We start from the raw sequence: 12,852 nt of genomic DNA, 5'->3' as shown, positions 1-12,852 counted from the left end.
AAAGGTAAAAAAGAGGGCAAATTAGCTTTTAAAAGAAAATAGAGTAAGAGAATAAAATAAATGTGAAAAATTTTAAGAATAGACAAGGTAGAAATCAGGAATCAGAGCAGTAGAGTTACAACAAAGGTAAGATTAAAACATTTTTTTAAATGGGTGAAGGATTGAACAGTGTGACAAAATCAAAATGGTGAAATATGCTAAAATGATATAGAGGAAGAAGGATTAGCGCCTAAATTATTTATCCCAAACAGTTTAAAACTAAAAACAAGAAATGATGAAGAGTAAGCTGTGTTCTGTTCTTTTAGGGACCTCTAAGCTAAAGCAACTCCTGGAATTGGGAGTCCATAAATAAGTTCAAGAGCAGAAAATATGGGCAGAAGGCAGTAAGAATTCTTGATCTTAGCTCTTTGCCTTGGCTGCAAATAACTGAAAGCTAGGAGGTGAGTCCTTCAGTTAACCTGCATGCAATCAGCCAGTAGCCAAGAGGTTTTCCTTGGTAATGTCACATCACACAGCCATCAGTGACTATAGGACAAAGAGGGTTTGGCTAACAAAGTAATTCCTGAGAAACTGCAGTCATTACACACCCACAGCTTCTAGACATAATCTGTTTGCTCTCAGGGCATTTGTTCATTTTGTGATGGGTGGTGGAGAGAAGAGTTTAAACATGTAGTCAGTCATTGAAATCTTGGCATAGGAAATATTTTTCTCACTTTGAACAGTTTATTTTCTTTTTATTGATTGATTTTAGAGAGAGAGAGGACGGGAGAAAGAGAGAGAGAAACATCCATTTGTTGTTTCACTTAATTATGCATTTATATATTGGTTGATTCTTGAATGTGCCCTGACTGGGAATCGAACCTGCAATCTTGGTGTAATGGGGACAACATTCTAACCTACTGAGCTACCTGGACAGGGCCTGCACAGTTTATTTTTAATTACCCTGCAAACTACCAAACCAAATGCTTTAGTTGCAAATTAAACTTGATGGTCAGGGAGTGTGGCCCACCTTGAGCATTTTTAGAGTAGGAGGGCTTCTGTGTCCAATATAGCTAAGGAAAGTTTATTGTATTGAGGGTAACTGTGCTTCCGAAAATTCCAAGATTTCGTGTTTTCTAGTTTTCAAAACCTCATAGTTAATGTAGGTTTACATAAAACGAGTAGCAATTTATCCAGTGGTGCTGAGTAACTAAAATTGATTTCGGTATCCAAGAAATAAAATTTTTCAAGGATCCTGTCCCTTCTAGCATCTCAGCTTATTTATTAAAGACTGTAACTTCTTACAGGTTAGAAACTACAGGTTAGAGCTGCATCCAAATTTCATTTCAGACCTAACCCAACCTAGTCCTCACCCCAAAACCAGGGTGAATGTCATTAACCTGATTTTAACATGTCTAGTTCTTTGTTTCACCATCAATAACATGAAATTAAATGAAATATTCTCTTGCTTTCTTTTAGTTTTAAATTCAATGGACATAAATTTATTAAATATACAAGGACAAACCAAATAGCCATGGTAAATGTGGAGAAAGGGATTATTAACACCTCTAGTACTTTTCCTATTATTTTACAAGTTAGGTCTTTCGCTTTCCAAAGTTGCTAGAGGGAGGATTAACCTAGCGCAAATGTGTCCTAATATGGTTTACCCTTTTGTTTCCTAGAGCAACAAATTGGTTCCCTAAAGCAAATGTTGGCCTATTTATTTTGACAGCTTTTACCAAAAAATGATTGGAAAACAACCATTTTATTTCATAAGCTGTTCCAATTTCTAATTGTAATATCTCCTGCTACACAGATTGCAACCATTTTCTTTTATTCTGTTTGAAATGGAACAGTTTATCTTCATCCTCTGTGTGATAATGTTTTGATTTTTAACAGAACTCTTTTAGAAAAGCTATATAATATCAAACATCTACTGTAGGCAGTATTTTTATCAATATGAACAAGATAGAATAAGTTATATTCTTAGATTAGGAAATAGCCTAAGTCCTCTGTTAAATGAGGTGAATATTTTCAGTATTTAGATACCCGTTTTCCTTTTTGGGATATCTCAATATATTCTGTCTTTCATAATTCTATTACTGCTATTTTGGTCGTTACTTGTTTCTTTCTCTTTTTATAACTGCAACTCTTGAGGCTAAATGTGTGGTGGGCTCAAGAAACAAATTAAAATTTAATTTGGTGGTTCTTGAATCAGGAGCTTTTTTAAAACAGTTCTATTGTCATGCAAGTGACATTCAGTAAATACACAAATAACTACGACTTCTTAAATGTTGACATGTATATATACCTGTAAAACTTCACAAATAGTAAAAGAACACACTCTTCATGCACAAAAGTTTCCTTGTACCCGTTTGTCATCTGTCCCTGCCTGCCTCCTGCCTCTTGCCCCCAGACAACCATTAATCTGCTTTCTGTTCCTTTGGTCTGCACATCTTCTAGAATTACATAAAATAGAATCACATATTATGTACTCTTACTTTTGGCGGGGGTTGACCTTTTTCAGAATCTATCACACACTATCTAGTACATATCATATACTCTACATTTTGGAAAACAAAAGTGAGTACAATATAAGGTTCTTTTGGTTATGGTAATCATCCATATTTTTAGCTGAATCAATAATTCATTCCTTTTTATTGCCAAAGTGTCCCATTCTGTTTGATGCACCAGAGTTTGTTTATTCATTTGCCTATTGATGGGCATGTGTTTCCAGCTCTGGGCATTAGAAATAAATTGCCCTATACATTTATGTTTGTATCTCAAACCAAATGAGCAAACTCTCTGAGAGTCTAAACTTACTTCGTGGTTTTAAAACCAGAGCTGTTTCAAAAGTTTGAGATCTGGGGATTCTAGACCTAAAATAAAATCCCCATGGTGGAGTCTAAAAATTTATATATTTTGTAAAACGTCCAAGTCAGCTATAATGTAGTCACCTTGTAGGTCATCGTTTGAGAAAGCTGCTGTAATTAATGACTGTATGCATCCAGGGGTGTCCAGCCCACGGCCTGCGGGCCGCACGCAGCCCAGGATGGCTATGAATGCGTCCCAACAGAAAATCATAGATTTACTTAAAAAATTATGAGATTTTTTGTGTGTGATTATGTGTCACAATCTATCTACTGTGTGGCCCAAGAAAACTCTTCTTCCAGTGTGGCCCAGAGACGCCAGACGGGTGGACCCCCCTGACCGTTCACCAGGCTGCACCTCTTGACATCCTTGCAGGCTAATGTGGCTTCCCGCAGACCACCTTGGGTACCAAAGTAGAGTTGAAAGCACCAGGATCTGTGGAGACTTCATATAAGAACTTAAACATAATCCTGTGACTTCTTAACTTGGGGAAACTCGTCACTTCTGTCCAGACACACCTGGATGTGAACTCTAACACTCGTGTCTCGAAGCAACCTAGTCCTGCCCACTTTGTGGAATTGTCAGTTAGTTTTATAGCTGTGCTGGTGTTTTATTTTTAAACAATGTTTCCTTTAGAGATTATTTTGGCTTTCTTCAAACAGGATGAATTAAACCTTGCTGATTCTGAAGTAGATACTCAGAAACGAGGGAAACAGCATTACGAAGAAAAACAAAAAGAACATTTGAATACTTTAAATAAAAAGAAACGAGAACTGGATATGAAGGAAAAAGAACTAGAGGTTGTCCATCATTTTTGGTTTTACCTTTTTATTTACAACCTTAGTCCTGATTTTTAAAGCGCGTTTTCCTTAATGTCATGTTTGCAAACATAGACAAATTGTCTAATGAATATCTGTTTTGTATAAAATAGCAGCTGTTTTGGTAAATCAAGAGAGAAAGAGGCTTGGGGGCTCTGGGAGAGTGGGGACTTAAATAGACAACACGGAGAGGACTTTGGGTCAGACATCGTGCCTCCGGGGGATCCGGAGAGAGACCCTCCCTTTCTGCTAACACAGCTCTGTAGATGCCGAGTTGGGCAAGTAGGTGGCAGCCTCGTGGTCAGAAAAGTCACCCTCCTCTGAGCAGTTGGCAGTGGTCTGGGCTGCAGTTCAGCTCCTCTTCACCAGACGCCCATGTTGACAGCTGTACGCACGTTCCTGTTTCTGGGGGACATTAGCCGAAGGCACCCTTGGTCTAACCAGAACAGATGGATCCCAACTGTGCCTTTATTTATCTTAGGAAATGATTGAAACTGTAATCAGCTGTCTTACTTATTCAAAACTTACATATGGAATGTTGTGAATATAAAATAAGTACTATGTGCTTTTAAAGTGCTTTGAGTTTTTTACTTTTTGTTTGAGTTTTCAGTACTAGTTAGTGTTCAGAGTCCATCCTAAAACACTCAGAAAGCTACCTCTGACCTCAGTACCCAGAGTGCCAAACTTCCTAATAACTGCTACTTGAAATGTGTTTCTTTAGGAAGTTGTGGTGGCCTTACAAACCAGTAAAGATGTGCATAGTGATGTGATTTTCTCTTGAAGATGTATAGTGACTGTAGGCTATATTCTCAACATAAAACTTACAGAAATAACATTGATACTAAGTGTAATTAAAATACATTTTGTAGACATAAGTTTAGAATTTTACTTTGCCTGTTTTGGCATTAGTAGTACAGGGAGTTGTTATCTCAAAGAAGAGTTTTAAATATATTAAATATCTCTTATCTTAGGAGAAAATGTCACAAGCAAGACAAATCTGCCCAGAGCGGATAGAAGTAAAAAAGTCTGCATCAATTCTAGACAAAGAAATTAATAGATTAAGACAGAAGATTCAGGCAGAACATGCTAGTCATGGAGACCGAGAGGAGATAACGAGGTAAGCCTTTGGTAGCTTTTCTGCTTTATTATGTTATCCGTGTATATTCTCAAGACAGAAAATGTTTACATGTAAGTTTTAAATTTGGGTCAGATGTGGCCGTAGCATATAGTTTATAGCCAAACTAGTGTGTCGCATGTGTATGGTTAGTAATAAACTAACTTTTTTCCTCTCAATTTTTACAAAATTCATTACAGAAGGATATTTTTTCTGTGAACTTTTTATGCACTTTTTCATTGTCCTGTGAATATTTTGGGCATGAGGGGTGGTTTATATGTTTTTTAAAATGGCTCAGCAGCATTTGAAAAGGTATCCCCTAATTGTTTCCTGAATGGCTACATGAATAATATTTTTGTGTGGTTTTGCATGCTCAGAACTATTTGTCTCTAACTTTGAATTGAAGAATAGTTTAGCCTAATAGAAAATGCTTTGTCTGTTGAGCATCTGTTTATGATAGCACTAGTCTCTTCAGTCCTGTAACTTGCCCGGAATGTCAGAATCTGTGATTCTTTTTCCCCATGATACACAGTGTGCTTTTTCAGCGTATAGGTTTAAGTCTCACTTCTTAAAAGTTTTCTTGAATTTTACTTACAAATATTTTCTGTTCTGTTGTTTAATTTTCTGTTTGAGGCCTTCCTTTATACGTATGTTGTATACCCTTTGTCTTCTCCGTGTGTTTTGTCTAACCATTTGCTCTGTTTTCCACACAATTCGTTTTCTTTTCTCATTTCTGTTTGTGGTGGTGTGTGTTTGCCCCTTTGTAGCAGCCTCTCGTTTTGTCTTTGTTCTCCTTTTGTTCTTTCTCTCTCTCTTTTTTTTTTTTTTTTTTTTGGTCTAACTTGCTCTTCTACCATGAATACTGCAAGTTCTCACTTCACCTCCTTTTATCTGCTTATCACCTTCTGTTGTTTATCTTTTCTTTCCATTTTTGGGGTTTGTTTGTTTGTTTCATTTCTGTTTTGAGGTCTTTCTTCCTGGTAGCATTTGTTTTATTTTAATTCATAGTGTTCAATCACAATTTTATTCTGCTTTGTGACATCATTATTCTAGTAAGTTTTCGTTGTCTGTAGGGGGAGTTTTTTCCCAGCTCTTCCCCCAGCCCCTTACCCCCATAGGTATCTTTCTGTGGGTGCTATGCTGGTGCCTTTCTTGTTACTCATTTTTTAATTAATTGGGTTCTCCTGGCCTGGGCCTTTGAAGGAGGCTGGGACAGGTCGCTGTGGGAGTCCTGGCTAGGATTGCTGTTCATACTTTGTCAGCAACTTCCTCTGCCTTTCGACAGCAACAGCTCTTGCCCTCCGTAGTATCACTTCTGAGGAGCCGTGCCTTCTCGGCCTCCTTGTCAGTTCAGCTGGGGTTAGGGGGTGGGAGGAATCCTAATTTCCCTGTTTCTCGATTCCCACATTCACGTCCGGCACCAAGGGAAACATTTCTTGCCTTCAGTATGAGCCCTCGGTTTTGGAAGGTGCATGTTTGCTGGCGTTCTCTGAGGCCTGCCACCCCGGCCCCACCCGGGCACGTGCCTCCTGTGCTTGCTCGGCCTCCCGAGGGCTGGACTTGGGTCCTGCGCAGCCCCGCGACCAGCTCCCCCGGTCAGGGCAGCCCGCGCACACTCTGCTGGTGGGCTTTGCTCGGATTTATGAAACCCACTGCCGGGCCCCTCAGCACTCCTCTGCTTCCTGTTCTTCTCCATTAAATATACTTGAGAGTCTACTGGTTTTTTTATGTTTCATTGAATGGCATTTATTTACTTAATATTTTGTTCATAAAATAGGCAGTATCAAGAGGCAAAAGAAGTCTATCTTGATCTGGACACTAAAGTAAGAACTTTGAAAAGGTTTATTAAATTACTGGAAAAAATAATGACCCATAGATACCAAACGTACCAACAATTTAGAAGGTAAGTGCATTAAAAAATATTAGCACATACATATTCTTGGTTTTTCTTTGTTTTTACTTGTCCCTTATAAATATTAAATTAAAAGAATTTTACGTGGTTCAACTAGTGAAGAGTTGCCAGTGACTACCTTGTCAGCTGGTACTCGTGATCCTCTGATTGAAACAGAGGATTCTGGATTTGAAAGGACCTTTATGGCAGGCCTGTCCGCCTTTTCTACTCCATTAGCTGTCCCTTACTAGAGCATCCGTAGATGCCCGGCCAGTGGCTGCTTAGAAGGGTCCTTTGAGAGGGAGCTCATTGGTTCTGAAACAGCCTCTTTCACTCTTGGACGTCGTGTGTTCTTAAGACATAAACCTGTTGAGGCAGCGCCTCAGTTGATTTAGTGTGATCAGCGAGAATGGGGTTGCTTGGTGCATGCAGGGTCTCTGGTCTGTTGACTGCCTTTTCTCCGGGACCTACGCCGGAGCCTGCAATCTAGCGGGAACTTGGTGCACCTTGGTTGTGTGAATGAATGCAGGATTAGAGAAACTGGTGTTATTAATGTACCTAGGAATGTATAGGCTCACGGGGATAAACGGACCCCAACACAAACACAAGCAACCGAAATAGATCAGAGGACCATCTGAAGGGAGGGATGGGCCCTTGATGTGCGTGGATCCAAGGTGGCCCTAATCTTTACACTTACTCTCTATTTTCCCTGGAGGAATTCCCTCAGTCACGTGCTTTCTACCACCTATCTTTATACTCCAAACTCGATAGTCTTAAGACTAGAAATAAAAAAATATATCTAGCTCTAGTACATTCATAGAATTTCAGGTAAAACCATAAAGAGCAACAGGCTTTGCAAGTTTTACCATATTCTCTAACTAAACTACGGGATAGTTTTTGAAATGCATGTGTCCGTTGTGTTAGGTGGGACCAGAGCAGCCTTTCGTTGAGCACTAAGCTTTTCCTACCTGTGAAGCGGTGGTCTTCTCAGTGCACCCTGCTGATGCCTTGGGAATTAGAAGGTTTTCTACTCTGGCCAGTGGGAACACGGCTGTTCCTGGCGCTGAGTGGCCTTCGGGAATTGCTTCCAGGTGTTTTCCTCCCCCTGGGGCGTCTCCCCACCCACATATGCTGCAGCAGCCGGAGGCCTCTCTCCGGGCCTTCAGGTGCCCTCTGCAGTCCGGGTCCGTGCTGCCTTCTGCAGGCTCCCCGCTGGTGACCCGCAGACCCCGCCTCGTGACCTGGAGGAGCCTTGGCCTCCCCACTCTGCGGGCCGTGGGTCCACCACAGGGAAGTCCTGGGCTCCACTGAGGTTTCCACCCGCCCTTCACTCTTTCCATAAGGAGTAATTTGGGGCAGCCGTAAGACTCAGTGCGTTTCCTGTCTCTGGGAGATGAGCTCCTCTGGAGCTGCCTGTGCTGTCTGAGGTCCAGAGTCTGCAAACTTGTTTCATACGTTTTGTCCGTTTTTTTATTTGTTTCAGGCAAAAGGGAAAATCCAGTGCGTGTTACTACATTTTTCTAGAAGCAGTAGGATTTATCATTATCTAGAAAATTTCTGTTTAAAGTATTTTCCATAAAAATATTGGTGTTATAGTTTATTATTTTTGATATATTTCTTTGATATATTTTATATTGTTTATCCAATTTTAGGAATAGAATAAAATTATCAAATTTTAAAAATTGTTTATTTCTTTACACTGAAGAACCTTGCCACTTTATGAGAAAAGATTCTTTTAGACATCCCATCAGTGGAAGTTGGAAAATATGTGTCTGTATTGTAAGAAAAAAGTTAACAGAAAACTCTGAAAACCAACCAACAGTGGTTGCCGTGGCACAAAAAAAGACTGTCTATCAGTATTTTCTAGTGTGGAGATTTAATGCAGTTTAGGAAGGAAATTAGGAAAGACAAGAATAAGTGATAGGTACTCTGAAGAAATGAGCCTTAGATTCATTAAGGAGCAAAAAGATCGAGGAATACAGCCAGTCACCTGTCACCCAGATCTTATTTGGTAAATACCATCTCCCACCTGAGAGGAATCAAGGCTCCTTGGAGAAATGGCTGATTGCAGCGCTGGGCAGGGGAGGTACAGGTGAGCCTCCTGCTGTCCCGGAAAGGGAGGAGACACTCAGAAAACATGCAGTCGTGATTAAAATGTAGGGGGCAGGTTGAAGGGGCTCCGACAGGTGCAATCTGCGACAATTGGAGGATTAAAATAAATGAGGTCAGTGGTAGATGGTGACCCAGTGAAGAAGATAGGAATCCGTGGTTCCATTCGGATAAATAGAAAGGTGGGTAAGTGAGTAAGGAATTGGAGAAAAGGGCTTCCTGCCAGTAGAAGGCCATCTGACAAGTAGAGACGGACCGGGGGAGTTTGCATTGAGCCAGGCAGTGTGTCGGGGGGTACAGATATAGTGATTAAGAGGTTCCTCTTCCCCTCCTTTTTGCGACTATAAAGTTGAGAGAGGCCGATGAACAGGCCTTTCATCCATTAGCAACAGTGCTAGAGCTCAGTCCCCTTACGGACAAGGCTTACCTCTTCTGTATTAGGGTGACGGGTTGATAACATCCGTATAATCCATAGGAACTGGCTGAAATAGCGGGATATAGTAAATGGGAGGTGACATCTTTATTCATTTTATAGATGTTTGTGGTAAAAATGTGGAGACACAACCAAAATATAAAAAGGGGGGAAAGGTCATCAAAAATTCCACCTATAAAATTGCCAACTAATGTTAACATCTTGGCATATTTCTGTCTGGTCTTCCATGCCGGTTTAAAGATCATGCTGAATATATACTTCTGTATCTTTATATTCTTTGAAATATGCCCAATTTTTTTATTTCAAGGTGTTTGACTTTACGATGCAAATTGTACTTTGACAACTTACTATCTCAGCGGGCCTATTGTGGAAAAATGAATTTTGACCACAAGAATGAAACTCTTACTATATCGGTAAGTATCTTAACTTTGCATTTGAGTTGAGTATTAGGAGATGCTTTGCCGAAGTGTTGAAATTGCTGGCTAAAGCTGCCATTGTAGGTTTTTTTTATTTTTTTATTGTTTTCATTTTTCCCTCCAGACAAACATATTTTCTTATGAAAACTAGGAATTATATTTCAGTGATAAGTGTTTACTTTCTCTTTCTATTCTGTCAGTTTCTCTTTTAAATTCTGTGGGACATTATAGAGGTCCATTTTCTCTGGTCTCACTATAGGAAGCCAAGAAAAGATTTCTCAAAGTGTATTCTACGCCGTGTAATTGCATTTGTACTACTTGTTTCTGAAGGTGTACCTAGAGCTGGCCTCTCTTGGATAAAGAAGGCCACCACACTTGACTTTGTGAGGTCTGTCTTTATGGATTCTTTCAAAATCATATGGCATTGAACAAGAAGGTGGAGGATATGTCATTAAAAATTGTTATAGTCAGGAGGTCGAGAGCAGCTACCTGTTCTAAATAATGGAGCAAAATTTTCAAATAATTGCTTACTACTTTTAGTGGCCATAAACTTTATACTTCCATTTTAATACTTAGAATAAGTAATAATTTGTAATATATACGTGTGTATATATAACACACAACAAAGGACTCATTTAAAATTTTAAAGAATAATAATAATTGAGAAAAAAGAATGACAGCACATTTAAAGTGATTAAAAGGCTTACACAGGAACTTCATAAATTAAAGTGTCCAAGTGGCAGATAAGCATATGAAAAAGTGTTCAGTATCATTAGTCGTCAGAGAAATGCAGCTTTATATCACAGTAAGTTACTATCACATCACTGTTGGTGCAACTGAAATGAATAACACTGATGATACGGTGTGTTGGTGAGGGTGCAGGCTGAGAACTCTCGTACCCTGCCAGTGGGAGTGTAATGTGGTAGAATGAATTTGGAAACCTATCTGGTGGAATCTGTGAAAGCAACTCCTCTCTTCAAAAGCCAGCACAGTACAGCCGTGTGACTCGAGTTGGAACAGTGGCTGCCCTTTGGGGATTGGTGGTGCCTGGGAGAGAACACGGAGAACCTGCTGAGATGCAAGCAGTGTTCTGTCTCCATCTGAGTAGTGGTGTGCGTGTGTGTGTGTGTGTGTGTGTGTGTCTGTGTGTGTGTGTCTGTGTTTGTATAAAAATTGTCTGAACCAAACACTTATGCTTTACTCCTTACTGTATAAATAATTCATACTCTAATAAAAATAGAAAGAGAAGAAAGCATTAGGTGTGTTTGGGTATTGTATCTCCAGAGCTAATTGTATAAGACAAATGAAGCTAGACTTTCTGACATTATTATCCTTATTATTTATTCAAAAGAATATCATTGCTTTAAGAATCTGGTTATCTAGTCTTCATTTTTCAAAAGAGGAAATTGACACCGAAGTCCCATGATAAGTTAGTAATAAACCAGAAGTAAGATTTAGATCTCCATAATTCATCCAGGGCATTCATTAGATTGATACAAATGCAGTTCTGGAGCAAAAGATTACATCCTATTGCTTGCTTCGTTTATATGTGTATTTGTGGTTGTTTATTTGGTTTGGCTTTTTAGTGCTTATGTTAGTGTTGCCTTTTCATTTGGATTTTCATGGAGGATTCAGACTTACAGATGATAAATATAAATTTTTAGTGCATGTTTAGATTCAGAATTTATGTAAAGCCACATGTCTGCCAAAACACAGTAAAGTGTTGTAATATACATGTGGCTAGTACACCCTGTATAGCATATATGTGCATTTGGAATTCTGTCAAAATGAAATAAAACGCCTTCTAATGCCTCCTAATAGTCAAATGTACTATCTTCTCAGGAAGTTGTGTGACGTGTGCTATCAGATTTATTAATTGCCATTTTCTTGTTCCCATGAACCCTTATTTATTAAAGGGGATATTTTTCTAAGAGATTTTATGAATTTTAGCTTACTGCCATTGTATTCTTTGGCCAGTGTGAGCCTATTTAAGTTGGCCCTGTGTCTTTTTGACATTCAGTAATTACTTTTAAAACAGCTTAACCACTAGGTGTCACTGGAATTCAAGTAACAAAAGATTATCTTGGCACTTAGAAGTGTTTGAAAAAAGAAACAAAACAATCCCATTTACAACAGCATCAAAAGCAATAAAATACTTAAGAGTAAATTTAACCAAAGAGGTGAAAGATGTGTACACTGGAAACTATAACACGTTGATGAAAGAAGTTGAAGATGAGGCAGATAAACGGAAAGATCTGTGTTGATGGATCAGAAGAATTAATATTGTTAAAATGTCCATACTTTCCAAAGCCTGGATTCAGTTTAGTCCTTATCTAGATTATAGTGGCATTGCTCACAAAAATAGAAAAAAAAATCCTAAAATTTGTGTGCACCCACAAAAGACCCTGAAGAGCCAAAGCAATCTTGAGAAAAAAAAAGAACGAATCGGGAAGCAGTCCCATTACTTGATTACTATAGCTTTTAACACAGTCTGAAATCTTCTAGAAGAAAACCTAGGGAAGAAGCTCTTGGATACTGCTGTTGGGGATGATTATTTGGATTTGACACCTGAAGTACAAGCTCTGGGCACATACCCGAGGGAGGTGAAATCACTTCTGCACCTGTGTGTTCACTGCAGCATCACCTAAAGCAGCCTGGACGTGGAAGCCATCTAAGTGTCCATTAACAGATGAATGGATAAAGAAAATGTGATACACACACACAGAGGAATGTACTGTAATTTAACCATAAAAAGGAAAGGGAATTGACATCAACGTGACAACATGGATGAACCTGGAGGGCATTATGTTAACTGAAATAAATCACATAGGTTCCGGCCAAGTTGGAAGCCTGGGTAGATATACTTCGCTTCCTCAGACAACCAAAAGAATGACGACAACCAATTTAAAAACAAAAGCAGCCGGAATTGCCTGAAAATCGAACCTTATGGAAGTCGACAACCACGGCGTTAAAGAAGAAACATCCAGACCATTAGGAAGGGCAGAGACGGGCAGCCAGGGTGGAGACCAGTAGAACGGCAGGTGCCAGGTGCAGGGGCTGGGGGGGGAATAGGTGCAGGCGATTGGAGGCCACAGATTCTGTAAGGTGAAGAGGTTCTTCCCTGTATTTTCTTCTGCGAGTTTTAGGGTTGCAGGTCTTTAACCCATTTTGAGTTGTTTTTGTGAGTGATGCTGAGATTTGGATCCAGTTTCATTCTTTTG

General features: G+C 39.4%; 1 protein-coding gene across 1 annotated transcript in view; it reads left to right on the top strand.

Moving 5' to 3' along the window:
* Positions 1 to 12,852, top strand: part of SMC6 (structural maintenance of chromosomes 6) — a 62,481-nt gene that overhangs the window by 43,124 nt on the left and 6,505 nt on the right. Inside the window, exons 21-24 of the mRNA XM_028515330.2 lie at positions 3,513 to 3,650; positions 4,640 to 4,785; positions 6,560 to 6,685; positions 9,523 to 9,628. Coding sequence (XP_028371131.1) covers positions 3,513 to 3,650; positions 4,640 to 4,785; positions 6,560 to 6,685; positions 9,523 to 9,628 — 516 coding nt within the window. The remainder of the gene's footprint in view (positions 1 to 3,512; positions 3,651 to 4,639; positions 4,786 to 6,559; positions 6,686 to 9,522; positions 9,629 to 12,852) is intronic.

This window comes from Phyllostomus discolor, chromosome 6 (assembly GCF_004126475.2).
Source record: "Phyllostomus discolor isolate MPI-MPIP mPhyDis1 chromosome 6, mPhyDis1.pri.v3, whole genome shotgun sequence".
Taxonomy (NCBI): Eukaryota; Metazoa; Chordata; class Mammalia; order Chiroptera; family Phyllostomidae; genus Phyllostomus; species Phyllostomus discolor.
The sequence above is the reverse complement of the archived record's forward strand: the minus strand, read 5'-3'. Positions and strand labels throughout refer to the sequence as shown.